The 25,790-nt window shown below is 37.8% G+C and overlaps 1 protein-coding gene and 1 long non-coding RNA gene across 3 annotated transcripts in view; one reads left to right on the plus strand and one right to left on the minus strand.

Moving 5' to 3' along the window:
* LOC113666413 (uncharacterized) overlaps positions 1 to 18,466 on the minus strand; it is a 33,055-nt gene extending 14,589 nt beyond the window's left edge. Inside the window, exons 1-26 of the mRNA XM_027182189.2 lie at positions 18,303 to 18,466; positions 17,116 to 17,274; positions 16,300 to 16,470; positions 15,274 to 15,462; positions 14,933 to 15,103; positions 14,325 to 14,513; positions 13,255 to 13,484; positions 12,189 to 12,421; positions 11,477 to 11,695; positions 10,767 to 11,025; positions 9,837 to 9,954; positions 8,851 to 9,056; positions 8,079 to 8,317; positions 7,741 to 7,846; positions 7,128 to 7,289; positions 6,217 to 6,348; positions 5,466 to 5,597; positions 5,020 to 5,226; positions 4,314 to 4,539; positions 3,878 to 3,927; positions 3,329 to 3,479; positions 2,795 to 2,960; positions 2,113 to 2,378; positions 1,409 to 1,569; positions 797 to 956; positions 97 to 229 (exon numbers count right to left, since the gene is read on the minus strand). Coding sequence (XP_027037990.2) covers positions 97 to 229; positions 797 to 956; positions 1,409 to 1,569; positions 2,113 to 2,378; positions 2,795 to 2,960; positions 3,329 to 3,479; positions 3,878 to 3,927; positions 4,314 to 4,539; positions 5,020 to 5,226; positions 5,466 to 5,597; positions 6,217 to 6,348; positions 7,128 to 7,289; positions 7,741 to 7,846; positions 8,079 to 8,317; positions 8,851 to 9,056; positions 9,837 to 9,954; positions 10,767 to 11,025; positions 11,477 to 11,695; positions 12,189 to 12,421; positions 13,255 to 13,484; positions 14,325 to 14,513; positions 14,933 to 15,103; positions 15,274 to 15,462; positions 16,300 to 16,470; positions 17,116 to 17,274; positions 18,303 to 18,375 — 4,508 coding nt within the window. The 5' untranslated portion in view covers positions 18,376 to 18,466. The remainder of the gene's footprint in view (positions 1 to 96; positions 230 to 796; positions 957 to 1,408; positions 1,570 to 2,112; positions 2,379 to 2,794; positions 2,961 to 3,328; positions 3,480 to 3,877; positions 3,928 to 4,313; positions 4,540 to 5,019; positions 5,227 to 5,465; positions 5,598 to 6,216; positions 6,349 to 7,127; positions 7,290 to 7,740; positions 7,847 to 8,078; positions 8,318 to 8,850; positions 9,057 to 9,836; positions 9,955 to 10,766; positions 11,026 to 11,476; positions 11,696 to 12,188; positions 12,422 to 13,254; positions 13,485 to 14,324; positions 14,514 to 14,932; positions 15,104 to 15,273; positions 15,463 to 16,299; positions 16,471 to 17,115; positions 17,275 to 18,302) is intronic.
* A 1,996-nt stretch (positions 18,467 to 20,462) lies between these two features.
* LOC149049149 (uncharacterized) lies at positions 20,463 to 23,968 on the plus strand. Of its 2 annotated transcripts, XR_016185308.1 has the most exons (4): positions 20,463 to 20,712; positions 22,333 to 22,438; positions 22,839 to 22,899; positions 23,581 to 23,968. It is a non-coding gene; the product is annotated as an uncharacterized LOC149049149 (long non-coding RNA). The 2 variants fall into 2 exon arrangements; XR_016185309.1 differs by lacking the exon at positions 22,839 to 22,899.
* Positions 23,969 to 25,790: the final 1,822 nt, after the last annotated feature.

A 25,790-nucleotide genomic window follows, 5' to 3' on the forward strand; every position in this document is an offset into this window, starting at 1 on the left:
AGTGTTTCGCGGATAATTCAGTTTTGCTGTGCTCGCTTCTGATTGTGACGTGAAAGCTTTATGAGCTATATGAAAAAAACGAGATACAATTATCACCTGCTCTCACTGCATCCAGCGTAGATCACTAGCTTGTTTCCTTCAACAACATTAGTTCCACCACCGCTTGGGTGGATACATTTGAGTGAACCGAGGTGAACTAACGAACCTGGTCCGTCAAGACTCGTGGTGCCTTCGAAAAACAAAAGGTGGTTAAGCCTGTAAGTAAACCAATAAATTAACAAATATTAAAGAAAATAAAATAAAGAAAATAAGACATGTGTAGCTTTGATTTAGTAAGCATAGCCCGATTTAGCGAAGACAAAACCTGGAGAAACGCGGTGGGAAAAACCCTCTAGTTTAACTTCTAGTCCTGCGGTTAACGTCCCCTATTGAACAATGGATAAGTGGGAGACGAAACCCTACGACCTATAGCCCTTATCCTAAGAGACTGGCGCGACTTGATTTTGGACAAAGTTTTTTTCGGAAAGGAAGTTCATATCAAGTCTACTCAGTCATTTTAAATTCGAAACGTCGATCTCCTAGTGCTCTGTCGCAAGAGCTTATCGGGTTACGGCATGGACGATGGGTTGAGAAAAACATGTTTTTTTTCATTTTCTTTCACAGTGGATGGAAACCCCGTTGTGTTGGGAAGATTTTCCTCTGTGCATCTTTCTCCAAATTTAAGCTATGTAATAAACGTTCAACGGAGGTTTCCTTAGACACGCGGCTGTTTCAGTTGAATTAGTATGTCACTTACCCAGAGTCCAGCATTGATTAGCTCTTCGTCTTTTGATACTTCTAACTGCCAAGTCACACTGGAAATTCTGATCGTCTTGGGCCGGGTCACATTTAGTTTGTATCAGCTTCGACCCCTTAGAGGCTCCGTTTGTATCGATACACAAATTAGACCAAGTGTTCTATTAAGTAAAAAAAATCACTAAAATGCAATTCATGATGATTAATCAAGGTGCTAACAGCATACATTATTTCAGTCTTACTAACAAATACTCATTTTAGTCGAAATGAATGATAGAGAAAACCGTTGTTAGATCTCTTGAACCTGACTGTTTTCGCGGTTTAATCCCAGCTTTCCAATCATATTGAACTGAACGAACGATCATTAAAGACTTCTTATTAACTTGTTCGGCCACATCGCGTTAACACAAAAGTAAACCACAAATAATGTGATTGTTCAGAAACCTAGCCTCCCAATATAGATTTTAGCAATGTTGTTTTGTCTCTGAATTTCAACAGATTTCTTAGCCAGTCATCCCTGCTGACTATGAAAAAACATATCAAAAATTCTGATTGTAGAGATTGAAGGAGTATTTTAGTATATCATTTATAGTCGCAATGCGAGACTACAAACCTGGATTTGTCCTTTAAGGGTATAAGCCCAATTCTGACTCTCATCGGTTTCGTTGCAGCCCGTTACTTTGATAAGGGCACCATCTTCCTTTGAGTCCACGTACAAACAAGGACCGAAAATATCATCAGTTGCTGATTGCTGGTTTTCGATCAAGAATTGCTCTGGGAAGGACAGGAAACATAGGACTTGGTAAGTAATTGATGGATAACGAGCAGGGATGGCTAACTAAATTTTCCACATTGTAGTGCATGTCAAGTTTTGTCTATTAATTTGGTTAACGAAGACGTATCCTCTAGAACGTTTCATTTCTTCTGTTTTAGTTTTCAAGATGAACCTAGGCAATTTGCTCTTTTGAGTTTTTTCTATGTTTGCAAGGTAGCTTTATATCTCATTGGCTAGTGGCATGTTCTCATTTGTTTTCAAACATTTCACGAACGAAACTTGGGATTCTTTTTAGTTTTGATGCACATGAAGAGAACTCGTGTAAAATGTAGAGTTAACCCTTTACACCCTTACATCAGTATGCATATTCTCCATACTGTTCTCTATAAATTTTCTAAGATGCTAACAAGGAGAATTTGATCAATAATCAAGAGCGTCTTTGGTTGGTGATCATTTACTTCATTTCGTGGCTTTAATGTTTGATTATATAGAGGAATTAAGTGCTGGTCATTATTAGGGTCCAAAACGGTAAAAGTACACACCTGACATTTCGAGGTCAACAAACGGGTTCGGGGAGTCGTAATAGTCTGTCTCGGTGTCTGTGGCGTCCTTCTGATTCGTTTTGTCTTTGTACCATTCTGTTGATTTATCAGATGTCGCCCTTAGGCTTCCCACTGGATCTCGAAGGTTGAAGCTAACAGCAAGGAAGAGATCCTTTCCAAATATGACCAAGTCAACACCGGCCGTGAATATCATGTCAGGAAATCCATCCGAGGCGTAGGCAGACAGTGCAAATTCAATCAAGATACTGATGGGTATAAAAGTGAGGAGATAAATGATTGAAAACGTCGAAAATTATGATCTAATGGTTCAATAAATAAATAAATAAATCAATAAAGAGATGACAAGATAAACAGACACATACAGATAAAGATACAGATAGAAAGACAGACAGATACAAAGTTAGATAGACAGATAGATAGATAAATGGATAGAGATAGAAGATAGACAGATAGACAGATAGAAAGATGGATAGATAGACGGATAGATATAAAGTTATATAGTCAAACATACAGCTAGATAGACAGATAGATCGATAGATAGACAGATAAACAGATAGGCAGGTAGATAGATCGATAGATAGACAGATAGATAAAAAGTTATATAGATAGGTAGATATATAGATAGACAGATGGATACTATAGCATTGGAAACCATTCTTACCTCTTTACTCTAAATGCCGTTAAAATGAAATTGATAGCCTTTCCGACCCATCTAGTGGCAGCCTCGGTCAACTTCAGAAAACCGATAGCAACGTCGAGCACGTTACATAGACCCTTTGCTAAATGGTCCACTAGTTTGCATGTTCCCTCGCACAGGCTTGAAACCGCTGGCAACAGAAAGCAGTTGTGATCGTGAAAAATAGTTTGATTCAGCAAATGTCGTTAACAAAACCGCGTTCTAAACTATCTTGAAGTTAGCTGAATCTTTTATCGGAACATTCATTTTTTTTGAAGTGTCAAGAGGGCCGAGAGCTGGCAGTGGAAGGACAATCATTTAATGAAAACAACCCTCTCATAGAGAATACGTAAAGCCCACCGCCTGCGTAAAACCACAATTTGGGCCAGACCTCTTGTAAATAACCGGTTCATAGTGATTCGAGCACTGTGTTATGCTACGTCTCCTTACACAATAACCCGAGACACCAAATCTTTAATGCACATGTGTGTCTAATGCTTTAACGAGAAAACCACCAACCTGAGCATCCACCACCAACGAGTCCTTCGCAAATAACTTTGCTGATAAACCGGCGACGGCGAAGATGGATGGCGAACTGTTCATTACGAATGTTATCCAACTCTCGCTTCTTTCTCCAGCCTTTGAACACTTTTTTGATCGCCTTTCCAACCTAATTTGAATAAATATGACATAATTATAGCCTAATTCAATACCAATAAATTTATAACGACGCGTTCAAAAAGCATTCATAACTTGTCAGACCAAGAACTACAACCATGTAATTATGAGATCCTATGACTTCCTTTGTGGGAGGTATTAGATGCCTGTCACATGACGTTTCCGCGAGACTGTGTTCTTCATATTTAAATACTCGTTCCATTGTAAGTTAACTTACCTTGTCGATGAAGAGAAACTTACTTTAATGGATAAAAGAATTGCTATGGAAATTGAGTTTCAAAGTTTCAAAAATTCATAAGATAACTTGGTTAAAATGTGTTGTGAGAAGAACCACTTTCATAGCTAGCAACCAATTAATTAGAAACCCAGGCAACAGTTACAATTACTCACCGGGGCCAAAGCCTTGCCAATCTTTTTGAAAGTCTTCTTAACCCATTTTCCTAGAAGATAAAAAAATGGGCTTGGATGTAGATATCGAAACCTAAGCCTGTGTCCACGTTAAAGAGCTGACCGGTGAAACTTGTCGTGTGCGTGCTCGTATTTGCTCTAATTTAAGGTTAGAATGTAACTGTTGTAATGTAATTTTGAACTAAGAATGATAAGAATGAAGAAAGGAATGTAAGTATTGGTACTATTGCTGGTATTTTAAGTTAAATTTTATCGTTAATGGTGTTTGCATTATAAAAATGATGATAATAATAATAATAATAATCATAATAATAATAACAATGAAAAAGTTGCTTTAGTAAAGCTTTTACATGAAGGAGAGCAGCTGATAAGTGCTATTTTACATTCCTAATCTAAATTTTATCTGAACTGAACTTACCGGCTGCATCAACAACCCCGCCGATCCATTTGCCTGCCTCATCCAAAAATCCTTTGCAATTTTTTTCAGCTTGTTTGCATTTAAGACTTTTACAGTTGTCACATTTAAGAGACATTTTTCTTTTACATTCCTCTTTCTTCTCGACAACAGATTTTCTTGCATCAGCTAAAGCTTTCTCTGCTGCATCGAAGGCTTCTTTTACTGATTTGGCTGCTTCGTCTAAAGCCTGACAGAGAGGTGATTGCAACCAATGAGCATGGGCTAATGAAGCGTAAGTTAAACTAAATTTAGGTTGAGTCTTTACTGCAGCCGAGTGACTCATCCAACCGGAGCTTATCTGAGTTTCAATAGCATGTAGCGCCTTGTGTAATACTATTCCCCTGCTGATGGGATGACAAGGTTAGGGCCACAGCATTTCATTAGGCTTTCCTGAAAGTTCGTCAGAACCCAATATTACTCTTAGGTGAGGAGAAGCACTGTGAGAATTAGGGGTCTCACCCTGGAACACAATACAATGAACCAGCCAGGTCTCAAACCCAGACCTCTCAACTCGTGTAACAGTTCATGTTGATGGTTTGAACCTATGACCTGATTAAAAAAAATATTTAGCCTACAAAAAATCCTGAATAGCAAACAAATAAAATTACATTTTTATGGTGCGATGCACAAGTTTCAGAGTTAGTAGATGAAGAGTAATGCCACTTACATTGTTAATTCCGCTCAAGTCCACTGTGACTCTAACATAAAACGAGGCCGAAGCGAAGCTTAAAGAGTAACTTGCTGACAAAAATACTTCCGCTTTTATAAGGTTCAGGAAGTTTCCTTGGATCAGCAGCTCCATGCGAGTCATTGTTAGGTTCAGGCGACAATAAGTTGAAATTCCCAACATCGATGTGTAACCCTCGACATACGCCTGCGTGAAAAGATCAAGCAGAAACGTCAGCTATAGAAAGTCTTTACAGCAGCCAGTTTACATTATCAATTCAGCTGATAGAAAATAATTATCTTGTAATATCGCCCACCGACGGAGCACCACAGTTTCTTTAGATACTTACCCCCCCCCCCCCTTCATTCGTTCGTATAATTGTTAAGCCAAAGGCCGAAGTTTGTTGAATAATGTGGCCCTTAGTTCGTGATGGAGAAAGTACTTACCTCAATAAAAGGTGGATTCTTCCTGGCATCCACATAGAACCAAGGTCCATTTTCGCTGTCTGATGGGCTGCGAGTTATTGTCGCTATACCGAAGAAATCTATTGGGTCAGGCTTCAAGTCCACAAAAACGACCTGGAACAATACACTAATCTTAGTTAATATGGCAAAGGGTATTTGATATATAGAAAACGGAAGTTGAAAGTTTCCTAAGAAAGAATTTGAAAATCTCTTTGTACAAAAATCGTGTGAACCAGATTTTTAGCAAAAAACATGCTAACATCCAATTTAATCTTTCCTTTAGGGTTATGAAACGAGGCTCGGTGGAAATAGAGCCGAGAAATCTTCAAGGAGCACCTTAGAAAAAAATTGAAACAAGGTCTATGTGCCGGATTTCGAAAGTACAAGTTAGTCTACAAATTTCTACGTTATCTTGAAAGTGTAGTACTGGTATAAGTGTATAAACTTTTTTAGTCTTCTTTATTCGTTATTTCAAATAGTTGGTTATCTTGTAGAGCGCCTGACTGCCATGCGATAAACCTCAGGCCCCTTTTCCTTCATGTTCTCTGTACTTGTAAGCAGGAGACGTAAATGAACCTACCACTTCCCGCAAAGGGTTCTGAAACGTACTTCTGGTGTTGTGGTCTGGCCTTGTTATTTTTAGGCCCCTATTTAACACAGCTTTAAGCTGAACTGGGCCAGCCTGTCTAAATATCGCGAATGAATAGATAATATCAAGAAATAATTAACTCACGTTCGATGACAATTTGACGTGAGCGTATATTTCCCATCCGAGAATGTTGACCCGTCCTTTGATCATGAATCCTTCGTAAATGTATGGTCCACCAGCGATACGCAAATCAACGTCAGCGGTAGAATACGAACCCTGAAAGTATTGAAACGTCGCACGGAAATTTCACAGATTGATTACACTTCTGCCTTAATGTACTAACGGTGACCGTTTACTGGGGTATCATCCCTTTCAGTCCCAAGATGTTTTCAGTAATTCTCCTTACTGTCTGCCATACAACTGTTATGATGATCGTTTGGAGAATTTTGTTTTAGATCAACCAATAATCCCCCAACTTACAGTTTCCTCTATTCTCATTACTGGTTTACACGACACTGTATTGATATTTTGAGGAGAAATTCTGTGTTGATCACTCATGGGAGCTATATAACTATAGGGTTAATCTAACATTGAATTCTCATCATCAACCTATAATACAATGTAAGGTCATTGGCTGGGACTTTACTTTGATTTGGTCGAAAGTGTCAATTGAGCAAATGCTTTAAGGCAAGGAATTGAATTTCTTGCCGTTTGCTGTCAGCTGTTTGCGGGGTTAAGCGAAAATATTTCTTTTGTGAACGAATATGATTCATGAAAAAGTTAAAGTCGTACCATTATGCTCAGACTCAGTATTAACTCTTTTTTCGATTGATAGGAAAACGTTGCGTTTCAAATGATAAAACAATTCTAAACTACTCAACTAGTCATAACAAAAAATTAAATTAGTTAACAATAAAACAAAGCATTTTTGGAGAAATTAGAAGAAACAATAATTCCTACGGACAAAATATGAATGAAGGCGATTTGCAAAATCTATAACTATAGAATCTACTCGAAATGTCCTCATAAAACTTCTTTTAGATGAGTCGACTCACCTCAGCTCCTTCCGGAAAACCTGATTCTGCGACTGGGGGTGGAAGTTGAAAGGTGAACCCTAGAAGCCTTATTATCTTTCCCAATGTTAGGGCGGTAATAGATGCATAGAAGAACTGTGGTTCACCGACACCGATGTATGCGCTACCACCAAAGCAGTGACCCTAAGTGATACACAAAATATGAATTATTTGAATCTGGAATAGCCAATGGTTGTGTTGGAAATACTCAAACCATATCGTCAAATAACAGATGTTTTTTTCAAATGATATTTCACAAAATGAAATGAAACCTGCTTCTCGGACAATTGACCCAGCTTTTGGGATTGATTTTTGGCGTTTTGCGAATAAGCCTGAATATTTTCAGGCTTTGACGGGATTCGAACCTGTACATCTCAATACCAGTTTGGGTCTACTGCCATCTCGCTGCTTCCTGGCACAATTGGTGACATCGTGTATTTTGTCTCTTGGAGGCACGGGGTCGAATGCCATCGAAGCTCGAAATTTTTTAGTTTTTTTAAAGAAAGATTGTAATGTCTACTCAGAAAAAGAGTATAGCTTCAAATTGTGTAAAGACTCTGAGGAAATTGTGTACAATCTTATGTATTTTACTTACGTCGTTGTTAAAATCCGCTGGTATCAGACAGTCGACTCCAAATTCGACTCGAGCTCCAAACTGTACACCAGTGACGGGTATTGGCGCGCCGACCTTATACGTCAACCTACCGATCGAAATCAAAGAGTGCTGTTCATAGCAGGCTGGGCTTCATAAGAAAAGGATATCCTGTAAGAACGCAATAACTTCGATCATCGGATAGATTCTCATATGCAGATTGTGGTCGTTGTTAAAAAAAAAAATGCAACCATTCTGGAAGCATACAAGTGATGTTTTTTTTCTCACTGCCAAGCATAGCTGGCTCCATCAAAAGTAATTAATTTTTCAATACATCTTACCCAACGAAGATGTTTCCAAATGAGAGCCAAGGAATGGTGTAAGCTTTCCTCCACATGCCACGCATTCCCAGCTTTCCAGCAACTTGTGTTTGTAAGAAGTCGTATTCCAACACACCAAACAAAAACAGTTCGTTGTTAGGCGCTATGATACCGTCACGTTCAATTTCCCCGTTTACAGGTACTTTAATATCCGCGCGGAATCCCAACTTGATATGCTTTGTTGTCTCGTTCCAATCCGCCTAGAAAATGAAAATACATGTACAACGAAAAATTAAAACGAAGAGAAACCGGCGAATCACAACTCCTTTTAATCCTTGATGCAGATTCATTTCAAGATCAATGGTTGTTTTTCTTTTTTTGCATTCGATCATTCGATTCAAATGGATGACCCTGGGTGTCCGCCATGGGATGGATTTTTTAGCGGATACGTTTGTATAAAACAATACAGCAGCATTCTCTATAGATACACTCGATTGCAAAAACGTTGACACCTTGAAAGCATAAACTGTAACTGTAAACGTAAATCGTCCGAGTATGCTTTGGGAATACTTTTTTTCCAGCAATATATTTTTTATTGCAAAGAATAAGAATAGTAAATTATGATTATCATGATGGAAATGAGGTTATTGTTTAAACACTACCCACAAATCCGTCGGGTCTCATCGTTCACGGTTTATGCTTTCAAGGTGTCAACGTTTTTGCAATCGAGTGTATGTCGGTCATAGAACAATTTTGTTTGAACTTTACGAAATTATTTAAGGTCAGTTATTACCTCTACGTAGAGTTCAAGCTTATGGAAGTAGAGCCCATCCCAAAGTCGGATATTAGCAAAGCCTGTGGCTATTCGTATTTTCTTCCACTCAAACTGACCAGTGATGTAAAACTTTACTGTGGGGCCTAGGATCATCTTAGAGATTTCGCACATTTTGTTACTTTTGCAATCTTTCGGTAGAACCAGCTGTGCTGCTGCAAAGATCCCTGTAAAGATAGATTTTAAAATATTAGCAATGTGTGAGTGATACCAAATGCCCCGATTAATTAGCATTGAATAAAAAAGAATGGAACGAAAACACATGTAAGGAATGGAACAAAAATAGAGAAAAAACCAAGCGGGACAAACTTAAATCACATAACTAAGAGTATGGTATTCATCGTGGTAAATACATGAGTTAAGAAGAGTCATCGTCCTTTTCACAATGTTAATAGCTCGGCACTATGGTTCGAATCCTGATTGGGAGTGACTCCAGCATTCATCGTGGTAAATACATGAGTTAAGAAGAGTCATCGTCCTTTTCACAATGTTAATAGCTCGGCACTATGGTTCGAATCCTGATTGGGAGTGACTCCAGCATAAGAAAAACGATAATGCCTCAGTTTGGGCTCCATGCAACTAATATCGTTTCACGCCAATCACCTCTGGGATTTGAGGAAGAAGGGAGTGGTTGATAGATATAAAGGTTTAATTACCACATCTTAGACTAGAAGTCTTGAAGAGCAGTTTTCAACTGACAATCGAAAAACCAAAACCAAAGTAATCACGACGGACAATCATAACAAAGGTTTACATCTTTATTTACTAATGGGCTCTCAAACTAAAAATAGGCAAACCACCAAAAACGCAGGAAAAGTCATGATTGATTTTGGTTTTGCGTCTGATTTGGTAAGAGAATGGCGTGAGATTTGTGGACCATAATCACAAAAATACAACGGATTACTTTGAAAATATGATTGAAAATGGCTCTTGTAGGTAGTTCTAACCTTTTGGAACAGTTGTTGTCACTTGAGTGTGGAGGGGCTCTTTGGAATACTTAGTCTCGTCGTCTGTCACGATTTGCTGAAATCCTATCTCCTCAGTTGGGTGAAAAGATACTCCAATCTGAAGGAAGGAAACATTTCTATCAACTGGGTAGGAAATCAATGCTTCATATGGTTACCTCAAGTATGAACTTGGCGATAAAAAAGGTAATAATAATAATGCAGTGCTTCTGAATCAAAGGCAAGGTTACAACAGAAAAGACCATTCAAAATGGATGCGGTCATTTTTTTTTAATCGATTTTATTTTACCCCTTCTTTTTCATCAACGAGTTCAACAACGTGTTCTGAATTCCTTTCCTCTTTGGAGTTTACATCAGTAATCATCTTTGTCTTCGTAAGAACTTTGCTATGCTTTTCTTTTGCTCAAAAATAAAGAACGCGGACATAACGAAAACTGCTTTTATGACTAAAAGACGCAGGGTTTGAAGGGATATTCTTGCTCATTAGAGAGTAAATACTGTGTGAAATTGTTAAGCCAGCAGCGTTGTGATTTTTCAAATACTAACCTAAAAGTATGAAAATCGTCCTTAATTTGCTACTGTAGCGACTTAGGACACCGTAGATTTAACTGTATTAATTCGAAGCGAGCTGCCTTTTTGATTGAATTAGATTAATATTCTAGGACTTCTTTTGTGTGTGACCTGGTTACTGAGCTGTTGTTGTTGTTGTTATTGCTGTAGTTGTCGTTGTAGTTGTTATTGATGTCATCGTCCGTACTCGAATTTTTAAGGCAATCGAGAACAAACCCCTAATGATTCGGTTACTCTTGGAGCATCAAAACGAGTGAAGTATTCAAATTGTCTAAATATCTCATAAAAGCGTTGGCAGGAGTTGTATGATATCCTGAACATAGTTATTCTCACTAAGCTTACTTGTAGCTCCAATCCAATGGCATCAAGGAAATCTACTCCAATTCCTGACAGTTTTTCGGACAATGCACCAAATGATTCGCTATCAAATGAAAATCCAACAGCGAACGTTGGTCTTCCAAATCTGTACCCTGTGATGACCTCGACGTGAATGGGCACGCCGCCGGCGTCGATTGATCCAGTGAAACGATATACGCCGACTTTGTCAATTTTTCTCAGCAACTCCACAGGCTTCATGGTAAAATCCCATAATCCTGCTCCCCTTTAAGCGAAAAAAAAAGATTTGCAAAAGGGAAAAGGAAATCAGCAGTGAAAGCACTCCAAACGTTGAGATGCACCGATAAACAGGTTCTTTCTTGGTTTCATGTAACATTTCTTGCGATATTTAGTGCCTAACTAACATGTATTGTGATACCGGCGTATTTGAGATGAATATTTTCATTTTAGTCTCAGATTTTAAGGCGTGCAGTTACCAAAAGAAAATGATGAAAATCAACCCAATATACGTAACTAAAAAGGGTTCTGACAAAGAGCTAACGCCTGAAACATCAGCTTAGAAATTGTTAATGGTGGATTGTACGTTATCAACTCAGTTTGTAAAACCAATTTCTCTTGTTATACCCCCACAGACGCAGCGCAACAGTTCTTCAGAAAATTATCCCCTTTATCAAAAAAAAAGAAAAGAAAACGGTCGAAGTATGAATGAAACGTACTTTAGGGCATTGACGAAGAAATCTGGAAAAGAATTGGGGTCGATACCAAATGATGACAGCATGTCCATAAATGTACCAGAATCAGCCTTTCCTTTGGCGTATACTGAACCACTATTGACATCTTTCTTCACTTCTGTGTCAAAAACATTTCCTGTATCCAGTGTGTAGCTACCTTTAGCTTTAAATGTCTGAGAGTTTCCTTCTGTGTAGTACGAGAACCTGAGAGTCAAGCAAGAATGAATGAGATGCATCCATACGGCAGAGCCAAGGTACAAACTATGCACCAAGATTTACACTTCATGAGTCAACCCTTTAACCCCAACTGTGACTAGCATTTAATTTCTCAATACATTATCACCACTGAATCAAACAATAAATTTATGAGAATACAGAAAATGACCACCCACTCAAGAAGCTCTTAAATGTTAAACAAATTCTCCTTCTCATCACCATAGGAAATCTAAGGAGAATAGTATAGAGAACCGACATGCGTACTGATGTTTGGGTGGAAACGGGTTATAACCTTCAAATTCCAGGAACACAGCAAACATAGTTGAGCACTTCCTCAGCACTGATTCATTATTTTTAAAACGTGCCAAATATTATGGCACGATTTACTCGACTTTCATCCCTTTTTTTTTTAGTTTTTACTCGAAAATGTCGAAGACGCCTCATTTTTATTTGTTTGAAATGTTACTCCGTTGGCACTAACCTGACATCCGTCATCTTATAACCGGAAATGGGCACGTATTCTGCTGATCTATCGACCTGAAACTCGTATTTTCTTAGCGCTTGCGCCTCATCTATCCAGATCGAAAAACCTAAGACGTTTTCTGCCTGATCAGTCTTGGTCCACCCTGGAATAGCGGAGGTTTTAGCGTAGTAGGTTGCTATGTTGTCGACGACCTTCTTAATGGTTACCGGGTCGACTGTCTCAAAACACACCTGTCAAGGGAAGAGGAATGGTTTATGAAAAAATGAATTCATAGTTAACAAGGTTTTCAAGACTGAGCGTGCGCGACAATCAAAACAATTTAATCCTTTTGAACCGACTGAGAAATAAAAATTACCCGTTGATTCTTTCAGATATAATGTGTGAAAACCAAAACAAAAGATGTGCTCGATCTGTGTACAACCAACTTAAACTTTTGGACAATTGAATGGGGATAGGAAATTGACATGCAAAGAAATTATGAAGAAATGGCGTAAAGTAGGCAAACAGGACATAAATAGAACAAATCCAGTACGTTAGTCGGTTACTATTAACACACTAAAGCGAAAATTTTCATAATATTATAGTCAGCGTAACTAGATCTGCTTAAATCACAGGCGGCCCAAGCTCTAGCTCTGAGATGATCATCTTGCGAAATGAGAGTCATAGAGAAATTATAGGAGTTTTTATGGAAATATTTACGACCGCTCTTAGCAATAAAAAAGTAAGTCAGATTTTCAATAAAAATACCTCACCTTACTTCCACAGTGCATCGCTTGTTACCTGAACGCTTTTTATGTTGAAAAGAACCCATTTTAGCGAATTTATCAGTTTTCTAGGTTTATTACATTAGAGAAACCTGGAAATGGATGACTCGCTAAAATGGGTCGTATGCGACGCGCTCTTAGTGGCTATTGAAGTGGTTACCCAAAAGCTTACCTGAGCCTTAGGGATACAAAATCCACGTGCCACTCATTTTTAAATGAAATACTCAAATCGACCCGTAGTCTAATGCCTATCGGTTTCTTAACCAGTAACCCTTGTTACTGTGTATCAGTTCACAAACCTTGGTGAGATTTTTTTTTCCATAATCATCCTTGTCGTCCGGCTCGATTAGAATTGCAAACCATCCACTCTCCAGCTCAGATTTGATGAAAGAAAAGCTCGAATATACAGCAAAAGGCACGTTTTGTTTGTAAGCTCCAGTAGCTGAGAATTTTTCCGTTGCTGTACATTCGAGACCAATCCAGGAATTTGGATCTGCTGCTGTTTTGTCCGGTTTGTCCGGCTGAGGCACTATGAAAAAGAATAAAAGTAACAAACATATTACCAGAAGAAGAAGAGAGTTATGGATTCCTATTATATGTTGGCCACTCGGTGCTATTCCACGGGTCAGGTGCAATCACACGAAAGATGCCCAATGAATTTTGAGTATCCTATCAATGAGCTTCGTAAAAACTCATCCTTTATGACTATAACTCTGCAACAAAAGAAGGACTAGCATCCTTTTCATAACGAGAAGCACTACAGCAACTATTCGCCTCATGCCACAGACTGGAATAAGCTAAGGCAGAAAGACTATCTGTCTTAAATGCTGACCTGTACCCTTACCTACTCCTTCCTGGTTAGAATGCTAACTAATGCTTGTTATACTCAGCATATTAGCAGGTTTTCCTTACTCATTTGATACCAATTCATAATTGTGCGGAGAGAGCCTTTGCAAGCTGGAACGCTTTCTAAATTAAGTGACTAGACCTCGAACATGGTCCTTGCGATTAGAGGCACAGCGCACTATCAACGAGGCCATTTCTACCCTGCTAAGAGGTCATGTTCTTATTTTCTTTAGTTTTCGTGGCTATGCGATTTTTACAGGTAATGATTCAACGATTGAATAAGCTCAAGACTCAAAAACGTAGCACGAGCCGGTAGAGTTAGTGAAAATTGTTATGTATTTTTTGTCCTTACTCGTTCCAAATTTAACTAGAAACCTCTTTAACTTTGTATTAAAATAATACCGATTTAATTTTTTCAATTGTCTGCAATGTTTGACATCAATTGAGGTATTTTGAGTGTTGTATTTATGTGATCATCGCTGTGAAAAGAAATCGACCTTCTTATACTGGAACTTTTTCTTACCAGAGCATCCATCTGCCTGTGTGGGACAATCTTTATTTTCCTGTGCGAGGCCAACACACTCGTCTCCGCCATTTGCTGGGGGAGGATTGGTACAAGTTCTAGTTCGTGTCTTGTGACCTTGAAGACAATACTTGGGTTCTGTGCACGTGCTCCAGTCAGACCAAGTTGAAAAGACGCCGTCCACAGCACCTGGAAAAATATTTTTGATCGCTCAGCATAAAAAAGAATTGACAAGCGAGTTGAGGTACGAGTTTGTTATTCTATTTGACTTTTTCCCTTTTTTCCGATTTAAACATATTGTATTTTAGATGGATTCTGGATAGGAATTTTATCTTTTTTCTTTATTAGTCCCTCATAAGTATTGCAACTAATTGTGCTTTCATTATTTAAGAATCTATAGAACGACAGCATGAACATGATTTGCTGGAGGCGGATTTGTTACATTTGAGTATTTGACCCTGATATGTAATCTCCCTCAATCTGATTGGTTAATACTTTGTTGGTACCGGCGTGACATTTCGAAAGACTTTCTCATAGAGTGCTCCACTACATTTTTGAAAGTTTGCTATTCTCATTGCTGAACTCATTACTCGTTTAAAATTTCCTACCAGGGCATGATGTCAGTTTACAGCTTTTGGCTTGATCGAAGTCACCGCTGCAATTTTGACCTTTATTGGCAGGAACAGGGTTGTCGCACAGTCTGCTTCTAGACTGGGTACCAGTACCACATGTTTCACTGCAAGCTGACCAAGCTGACCATAAGCCAAAACCACCATCCACTGCACATAAATAAAAAGTTGAAGAAATGAATTAGTTGATGCGGAGATTTTTACTTTTTGACTGAGAATAGAAATAATTAATGAAAAAAATTGATATATAGGTAAGTGAATGATATAGCAACTGAAAACATTTTGTCCTCAAGTCATTGTTGAGGAAAGCATTCACTTACCTGGACATGGTGTGAAGCAAGCTTTAGTCACTTCCGTGTCGTTACCAGGACAGCTTGCACCGCCATTCATCGGAGGTGGTTGGTTACAAACCCTACTTCTGCGTAAAACAGATCCACCTAATATACCACATGTCTTGGAACACGTTTCCCAAGGGGACCAGGAACTCCATCCACCGTCAAGAGGGGAAGCTAAAAAGAAACGTAAAGTCATCAAAAACGACAGCTCATAAGCCTTGAACTATTTTGAAACAGAAAGTTTCTGACGCAGAATAAGGCGATTCAATAGCTGATCTTACAAAATGAATTATTTTGCATTTGAAATCGCTCTTGCTATTAAACTTTAACCCGAAAGATAATTTGCCTGAATACACGATTGCAGAATATTCTGGTACATCCAAACCTTCGCCTGAAACCTCTTCCACGTTGATTATCTTGTAGAGTATAATGAGAGTATAAACTCAGGCTTTTAAGAGAAGAGCCCAGGGGAAATGCTTTCACAGCTCATGCCAACGGCAGCTTAACAAAAAATGTCGTCACCACATCAAAATGAAAGATGAAGCAAAGTTCTCAAAATAGCTGTGCAAATTGCAATCCACCAAACATCACACATCAAACTTTATCACGGACTCAGTAACCAATAAACTCAAAATAGCTGCGCCATTGGAACGTGTGAGAAAATTACATTTGAAAAAATTATCATTAAAATGTGCGTATGTGTGGGGGATAAGATTCCTCAATTCATCCTCTTTGAATTAAAATTCCAAAATTAGCGATTCTTTCGCAGCAAAAATGCTAGACATTGGAACTTAAAGCACGTTCTGATTAACATATTATCTTCCGATGATTTATGTTTCCAGTTACTATTAAAAAAAATGTTTTTGAAATAAATGCCGCATCAGAACGCTTCAACTTCATCACACATCACGGGTTTTAATCTGGTAAAAACGGTACACTCGGCTAGAATTCTTCGTTCTGAAACCTTGGAGCTGAAAGAGAGCACTTTTGAAAGGATATCAAATTCCTTACTTGGGCATGGGGAAATACATTCCAGCTTTGTTTGAAATGTGTCTCCAGAACAAGGCTGTCCGTCTGAAGTAGGGGTGGGGTTAGTGCACGTTCTTGACCTGTTCACTACAGATCCCCCGCACGGGTTATCACACAGAGACCACTGACTCCATTCTGTAAAACCGCCGTCGACTGCAATGATATTTTTAAAAGTGTGTTGATAGGCTATAGATACTGTATGTCATAGTAAAGGAACATGTAAAGGTAATGCTTTAATTTTATAGCAGATTCAAACGTTCAAGTTCTTTCTTATAGTTCCATTTCGTCCGTTTAAGCTTGAAGTAGGTGACAATATTTTCAGTGTTCTGGAGAACCTTGTAACAAAGGACAAAATCGAAAATCGGGGATTTCTAGTTGAATTTCTAAAAGGAAACATTTTCACTTAACGTGGTATATGTGAAAAATGGACTGAAAAAATCTTCAGCTTTAACTTAATGTAAACTTTGAATTTTCTTTCCTCGTAGGAGCCTTGCTGTCACCAGTTTACGACTTTGTTCTTTAACCCTCACACCCTGACATCAGTATTCGTATTCTCCATACTATGCTCACAAGGAGATTTGGTTTAACAATCAATGTTTAGTTTGTGGCAATTCCCTTCATTTTTTGTGAACTTAAGGTGTGATTCAGGGCTGATATTGTGAGGAGAAATTAGATGTTAGTCACCCTCAGTGATGAACAAAAAGTTATCTTTCTTTACATGTGGCTCTGTCGCATAACGTAATGGAAATCGGGAGAATTAGTTGGAACCAGAGATGACAATTTTGGCGTAATACTCACTCAGGCAATCTAACTGCTCGGCACTATCTCCATCGCAGTACTTCCCATCCTCAGTCGGGATGGGATTGGTGCAAGTTCTTGTTCGAATTCGCTGATTTCCCGCGCAAACACCTGCTGCGCAGCCGCTCCACGCAGTCCAACCGGACCAACCGCCATCCACTGAAGCACAAGCGGCAAAAAAAGTAAAAAAATAGGGAAAGTTCGCGATTTAAAAACATTTTTTAAGGAATGAAAGAATCTAAACACATTTGCATAAGGTTTTAGTATCGTGAAAGATTAAATCATTTATATTAAGCCTTTTCATTGCTTAGGCATTGAGGAAAATAATCAAGAGAAAAAAAGAAGATATTTAAGTTAAAATTTTTTACGTTAAAATGTTTGTATAGGATGTATTCAAACCGTAGGTGTTTTTCGCACTGCCAAATGAAGCCAACGTGATGATGTATCATCGACAAAAATATTTTGAAAGAATCTTCCTCATCAGTATGATTTCAGTAATAAAGGAGGCGGAATTTTGTGAACATGACAAAAGAGTTTGTTGGAATCTTTCTTGCGTGTTAATGTAAAATTTAAAAAAAACATATTCACTATAATTTTATTTAGAGAAATTTAATGGACAGAAAAATAGTATTGTTACTTTCCTACAGAAAAAGCTAATCAAACGATAAAAACTATTTGTCTATTTGGTAGTAGATTCCTGTTCAGTTTTGTTTTGTAAACCAAAGAACAAGAATTTTGCCTTCCAAAGGGTCTTAAATGCAAAAATATCAGCTTAGGCATGAAAAGTATACATGTGCTCATCAAAAGGAACGTACGTATTGAAGTGGCTACTTTCTTTCTAAGTGTACTGATTGACATAATTTGGAAATAAAACTTTGCGGAGATATGATTATGATTGAGTAATAATCATTTTTCCAAAAACTATCCGAGGATCTTATAGCTATGTTAATCAACAATAAAATTTTCACAGAAGTAAACAGAGAAAAATTAAGTTGGAGTCACCAAAAGAAACTACAAAAATTGATGGATCTTGGTTTTCAACTGGTATTAAAGAACACTGGAAATTAGATGAGTTTTAATGAGTTAACGGCAGCTTATTCAGCTTCTAATTCGAATGTGGTCCTAAGATTTTAGCTTTAAGTTGTTAACACACGAACACTTGAATTCAAAACGAATATTTTACTTACCAGCGCCTCTTGCAGAATTCCATAACGTCGCTAAAAGTAAGACTAAATTTAGGAGTTTTAAGTAACTTCTCATCGTAAATGAGTTAAAAAAATGAAAATTTATGTGAACTGTTTGAGGGCTAAAGCATAGCCTAGCACTCCTATCCAACGGAGTGGTGAATGTACATTAACTAAGCAAAGAAACGAAATATCATGATGCAGTTCAACGATATTGATTTATACACAGCTGAAATAATTCCGTAGAATCTATTTAGTTAGGTGAGCAATTAAAAAACGAAGGTTACCAATGCCAAACGGCTAAAAGCGTTAATTTATGTATATATGAATTCTTGAATTTCTCCCACCTGAAAATAAAAAGATCAAGAAAATGAAACCTTTTATTGACCCTTCGAGAACTTATTAGAGCTTGTCTCTTCTTAATTAGTATTTTCGGATGAAATATGTTAAATTATTTAAAGGTGACACTCAAAAATTCCTCTTATCGATTTAACTACAAACGTTTCGAACTCTCATTGGGAGTAAAGCTCTTTTTCTTTTTAAACTCAAGACTCTATTCTCGAAGAGAAATTTATCGTAAAAGTCCGGGTTAAATGAGCTTTGACTTCAACAATAAAAATGTACCACCAGTTCTCAGCTCTCAGCAAAAGAATCAGCTAAATTGCATGTCGCAAGCATCTCTTTGAAAGTTGCTTGAATAGGGGGTTATTCGATAAAGTTATGTCTATTGATCGAGAAATAAATAGAAAGTCTTTAAACTTACATTTTTTTTGCAATAGAACTATGATAAATAGTAGCGAATACCATAAGAGCAGCCTTTGTATTGTTATTATCTTGACCCCTTTAACTTGGGCTGATATGTACATTTTAATCTCTTTATTTAATTCTCGAACCCTACTCCAAAGTTCGGGGATTTTCGAATCAAGATTCGTTTTCTGCAAGCACTGTGAAGTTTGTTTACGTATAGTTGGGACAGAATATCAAATCGTTTGAAGAAATGTACAGTTCTATAGAAGAAAATTGGTTTCGGATACGCGAACAGGTGGTTGGTTCTCATGAAAAATAATTCATGTGCCATATTAGCATTGCTTACTATGACAAAACACATAAACATTTGCGACGTGACAATTAAGAGGTTTTCTTTTGCTTTTGTATTTTTTTTTTTTTTTGCAAATGGAAGGACAAAATTTCCCTTCTGCCTTATCAAAATATACTTCAGGGATTCTACAATAACTCTCTTTATCTCTATTTCTTTGAGTCAATTTTTGCCAATAAAGATTTTGTTACTAAAATGTGCTGTCCTTGGCCCGCTGTAAAGTTTTGTCGGGTAAAATTTTTTCAGTAACTTTAAATTTTCCCTTGATCTTCTCGAGCTACTTGAGAGTATCTCTTGCCTTAAAGTTTATCCTACTTACCAAGTTAAATAGAAATCAATCACGCAGAACGTAAAGTGCGTGTTTAGGTCACCGCCGGACAAATAATTATAAAAATTGAAACAAAGTGTATAATTAGTAATAAATTCTAACTTTGCCCAGACACTCTTAAAATCTTAATTTTTTTTCCGAAAACGGTATCACCTACAGAGAAAAAAAAAAAAGAAAAATGATGGGTTCACGAATTGATTATTGATTTTTAAAAGAGATATTCGCTCTAGCAGCATTGTAACGAGATGTGATTAAAATTTATCAGTAATGGTGTTAAGCAAATATTTAAAGGTGACCGAACCGTTTCTAACAGGTCTAAAGTCATTGAAAATTTGATATCCCTGTAACGGTTGCGGTGGCTGTACTTTGAAACGATTTTGTCTCTGTAATCAACCTCAAACTATTTAAATGTGGCATTAAATTTTTGTGCAGACAGAGATTGAGAGCTTTTCCTGAAATTGAACGTTGAAGACTTGGTGAAGCGACGTGACGGGAAAATTTCGTCATTCGTTATTAATCCAGCTGTGTCATCTCCAACCAAGAATCGTTTGAGTTTTCGATGATCATAACTTTGCATTAAGTTGCTAATCTTTTCTTTGCGAACAAATCAACCGAATATACTTCCTACCACGTATGTCTGGTTATACAATAGATGTAGAGCATTAATATTCAAAAATGCAAGAGTCCTTAATGACAGAAGGATAAGATTTATCACTACTTTTATGTCACTCTCCGTTAAGATTGCATGCAGTGATCCTAATTTCCACTTATGTCGCAGGCGGTCATTCACTTCTGAATCACCTGACTCCACATAATCGATCCTCTTCTAATCTAAGCGCTGGCGCTAAATGAAACGAGCCCTGTTGGTATAAGGTTAACTCTACAAAGTAGTGGTAGATCTCCCCATCATATTGGATTGATTTGGTCTTTTTTTCCTGGACTGGAGTAATAGCCTTGGAATTTTCTTTCACGTCTAGTTTCAAAATGCCGTACGTATAGTAGAGATGGACCGTCAATAGTTGTGATTAATTCTTTCTCACAAAGAATAGGGTCAAGATTAATGAATTTGCTGACTAGTTTTCTAGTGTTTTCCGACTGGATTTGCTGTCTGAAAAAAATATAACAAAACCCATGCTCGCTGATCGAAAAATCCTACGAAAAGGCAAAATTGTGAGGAGAAATTATTATTGTTGAACAGGATGCAATCTGGTTTTCAGGCGCTATCTGTGTGGTTAACAACGAGAAAAATTCAAGCGTAACCTTGGTTTGAAATGATGAGGACAACTCTCGGATATTGAAAGAATTCCCTGAATTCTTTGACTAAAAGCAAAACGAAAATTCTGGATTTTCAGTTCGTTTTCCAAATGAGTGAAGTCGGCCATTTTTGTGCTTGCGTTACTCGGCATCTCCGAGTACTTGGGTCTTGATTCACCAGCGAAATCGTGCGTACTTCTTTTTTCCTAGTATTGAATGGGCTAAGAATGCAATATGTTCAGGTTATTCAGGCCGTGTTTGATCCTGGTAATATTGTTTTTTTTTCTGGGCGATGATCAAAGCGCGGGGTGGTGCTGGCCAGCGATTTTTCCTTTAAAAAGATAGCGAAATTCTAACGGGATTTATTTTCATTTTTTTCGAAACATGGGAGCACGCTTTTTTGAGGAATAAAGCGAGTTTGTACAAACGATAGGATTCCACTGCTCAGTCTAAAATTTGATTTCTCTGCCATGAGATAGCTTTTAACGATACAACCTTTTAACGATACAACCTTCAACAGTATATTCAATTATTTGTTTTGCGAGTTTTTTAAATTTTACGTGTGTTCATTGATCTTCCTATTTATTCATTTGCGTGTTTATTTACCTCTTTATTTCGCAAGTGTATTATTGGATTACATTTTCAGGGACATAAACCATTGTTACATACCGAGACTTCCGCTCATCAAAACGAGCACTGTGATTGGTTGATTCTTGGTCCCTGATCAAATTCAAATGTATCCCGACCGGGATACTTTTGCGTAGTTGTTGCCCGTGCGCCGAATACTCTCATGGCCAGGAGACTGTAAACTTTAACGCAGGAGCATTTTCTGGAGGAAATGTCACCATCAATTTTTACAATGACAGATAATTTTGTTTTCCTTATTGAGGTTATAAAACCATATTTTATTTTTTCATGTACTTCGAAACATTGGTAATTAAGTTAAGACGTATTCATTCAGCAGGGTTGACGATTGTGAACAAAGAAGTTGTGTCGTCTTTGTTTGTTTGTTTTTGCCATATAATTGGCTAAGGGGATAGTCTAAATATATAACAAAGCATTTCATGTATGGTCCCTCGGGAAACTAAGTGTATATTAATTTACAATTTTTAAATTCAATTTACGCTTAGAGATGTCGATAGCTCATTCAAAATTTTGAAGCAGAAAAGGACCTTACTTTCGATAGCCATGTGTGTGAAAAAGGGTTTTGTCACTCTGGACTCCACGAGGGAAATGATTTTCCCTCAATACATTTTACGCGGATTTCCTGTGAAATCACATTTATCAAATATGTGTAAATGTTATATTAAGTTTCTCTACGCCATTAACTGTTCCACTTTTTAATTCACGTACAGCATTGTTTCTGGATGTTCCGAGACTGGCATCTTATGGTTTCTCGGGGAATGGATAGTCATACAAAACCCGTTTACCGTTCACTGTTTGGGATAAAATGAATGACAGGTAGGTGATACATTGGCTTAGCACTACAGCTGTCTGAGTTTCTTAGTCTTACATCATCAAATTATACCAGTTGACCATTATACACCTAACAACAATGATAGAGCTCTTGCTAAAAACTTGGCACTACCACTTACAAATTGAATTTGAATTAAAAATGACCCGCCTTTTTAAACAATGAACATTGCGCTACACCTAGCTGAGGTCTCACATGTTTGCTTTTTATAGCACGCGTAGGACGAAAAGTGAGCGTGCGCGATAAACTTAAAGAAAATCTGCTCTTCTATGTCGAACTCTCACAGGAAGGAACGTATACGGAAAGGAGAGGAACAAACAGATTACGGTATTCATTGACAACGTTTATGTCCGTGACTATTTGTATTGATTTCGTTTTTTTATTAAGGTCCCTCGACGCCTCATGCCAAGCTGATGGCAATCGAGAGATAACTGAATTTCCTTGTGAGGTAGATAGGGAGTAGACCACATAGTCTAAACGACACGAATATAACGGCTAATGCTTGACACCCTTGGGCATTCAGTTTTATCATTATTAATTTTTTTGTATACTTTTTTGGTCGTTTCGGTCGTTCCGTTTTGGTCGTTTTGTATTGGTCATTTCGATCGTTTCGCTTGTTTCGTTTCGTTTTGCTGTTTCGGATTCTAGTAAATGTCAATAATTTCCAGGATATTATTTCTTCATCCTGGTTACCCAGGAGAAATGAGGTTTTCGGGTAACATTTCACCACTGAGCCACAGAGACTCTATGTTGAGCGAGGCCCATTACGAAGCTCATGTATGATAGCGTCATGTTTGTAAATGGAATAACAAAGATGGTACGTTTTGAGCCCGTTAAAGAGATAGAGAAAGATGTTTTTCGTCTTGTCACGAGCGTGAGACAAAGATACATGGAATCCGTGATGTGGCTCAGTGGTGAAGCATCGGAGAGCATCAGAGTGTGGAATCCGAGCTTTACCGAGCTCCCTTTCATTTATTCTATTTCTTTCTTCAGTTGTTCAAATCAGACTTTTGGAGATACTATCAGTACTAATACTATTAACTACTACTTCTACAACTACTGTTAGTACTTCTACAAGAGGATATCAATATTCTCTTATACTTCTACTATTTATACTTCTATTTCATAGGCCACTATCGTCACAACGTCCACTCTTACTTCTATTTGCCCTTATAAAGTTCAGTGATTGATTCATGTCGTGGAAAGCTGCTTGGCTCTTTTATACTGGCGTCTTGATAGACATCATATCTGCAACTGAGTAAACAATGCAGACAAGGAAGGAGTATGAGTGGAATGGCTCTGCAGGAATTTGTCTTCAAGAAGTTCTCGGTAACAGCCATCCATGAGTGTGATATGAGTTGCGAGAGAGAAATCACCTGCCAAAGTTACAATTACGTAATAGTAGAAAAGTCCTGTGAACTGAATAACCGGATCAAGGAAGCAAGACCTGAGAACTTCCAACCAGACTCTACCCGGTTTTACTACACACGCTTTGTGGGAAGGGTTATGTGCTAAATTTACTCTTTCTTTATAGTGCCAACTGAAAAAAATTGACTTTCATCACAAGTGTCATGCACTAACCCTCAAAATTGTTTTCTATCAATTAAATCTCCTTTTTCTCGCTGTGACCAAGTTGCAAAGGTCTTTATAGTAAACACCGGCTTAAACCTTTTTGGAACACCAAAAAAGAATCTGGAATGAACTGATTAGTACAAAATAAGCCAATCAGCTACCTTTTAACTTGTTGAGTTGGTTTATCATACCCAAGAAGTTAAAACTGTCTAATCATGAAACCGTATCGTAACAACTCATCAAAAGCAAACTCGTGAAGTATACAGGTTAACTTCATGAGATTGAAATGTATTGAGGCAGTCTGACTTTCTACTTAAGAAGTTTGCAGTCGGCTGATTAGCACTTAGGACCTTTAGCGGTAGGCATCGCGGAGAAGGACGTCGATATAAAAATTAAGTTGTATTTTAAGTTAGAATTTTGCGAATGGCTGGATGTGTTCACGGTTTCCTACGACGCCACAGTTCAACTTCAACGTAACTAATGTGAGCCACGCGTTGATTTTTATATAGAAACTTAGATAATTTGCCGCCGAGTTTTCCTTTACATATCACAAATTTTGTTGATTTCACGCCGTTGTTTTTCGGAAGACGGCTAAGAAATGTGCGAAGTTTTAAAAGGCACTTGCTGAACTGTTATTCTGCTTATTAGAGCTCTTGTTTTGCCACGTCCTCCTTCACCATCACCGTCTTTTTTTGCGATAAGGTCATTCAAGTACTTACACTAGAAAACAAACTTAGCTGTAAGTACTTTGCAAAACAAAAAATTCTTATTTTCACAAGCAATTAGAGTTTCGGCACAATTTCTCTCGAGGTGCGAAGTTAAATTCAGTCACAATGAGCTGAAACAATGTAACTATTTGCGGGCTCAAATAAGTGATAAGTAAACAGCTTGATAGCTTCTTGTATGGTTATAATGTAATATTCTTAAATAAATGGGGTTTCAGAAAGGGAGATTCACTTGCATTTCTCCTTTTGCCGTTAACAGATCGATGGCCTTTAGCACTGGATGAGGGAAAAATGATCGCTTATCGTTCCGTAAGTTTGAGTTTCTGTTAAGTTCTTAGACTTGTTAATATGAACGATGTCATTTGAAATCTTGTACATTGTGCAGAGGCGAGCTTTTTTGCGGCGAGAGGCCAGGGATTCCTATTCCATCTCTTTGACCATAGAGGTTACGTTAGACGTATGTCTATAATCTTTCTTTGAAAAAACGAGCAACTGCCCTCTGAATATTCTCTACTTTATTTATATCATATCGGTAGTTTGGGCCTCAGACAGGGTTGGACGAGCACTTTATGCAAGGGCTTTTTGGTGTCTTGTTCACAAAACCAGAAGTTTTGTTTTGATCAGATGTAAGGTCTTGTTAGCTTTAGAAGACATGTCAGGAACGTGTTGATTCCACCTCATTTTAATTTTGTGTCCGAAGTAACTCCAAAGTTAGAGAGCACCCTAATGTAATTTTAGGTTAAGTGCTGGGTTTTGATAAGATATGTATGAATGCATGTTGGTATACGAGTGATCCGCAGGAAGCCCAGCAGAATACTTGCCTCAAGTTCGTGAGATTATTGTTGTTTCCTAATTGGGATTCCTGTGTAATCACCCAATCGTTCTAAAATAGCATGTTTATAGCGGTAATAGCGGTATGATTGGTGTCAAACACGATTACACACTTTGAGAATATTTTTTTCTTTGAAAAGCGGGCATTTTACTGTTTGAATCAGCGACTTATGTCGAAAAGAGCCGCTAAATTTGCAAAGCGAGCAAGCTG

The sequence above is a fragment of the Pocillopora damicornis genome, chromosome 3 (genome assembly GCF_964200805.1).
Source record: "Pocillopora damicornis chromosome 3, jaPocDami1.2, whole genome shotgun sequence".
NCBI classification, from domain to species: domain Eukaryota; kingdom Metazoa; phylum Cnidaria; class Anthozoa; order Scleractinia; family Pocilloporidae; genus Pocillopora; species Pocillopora damicornis.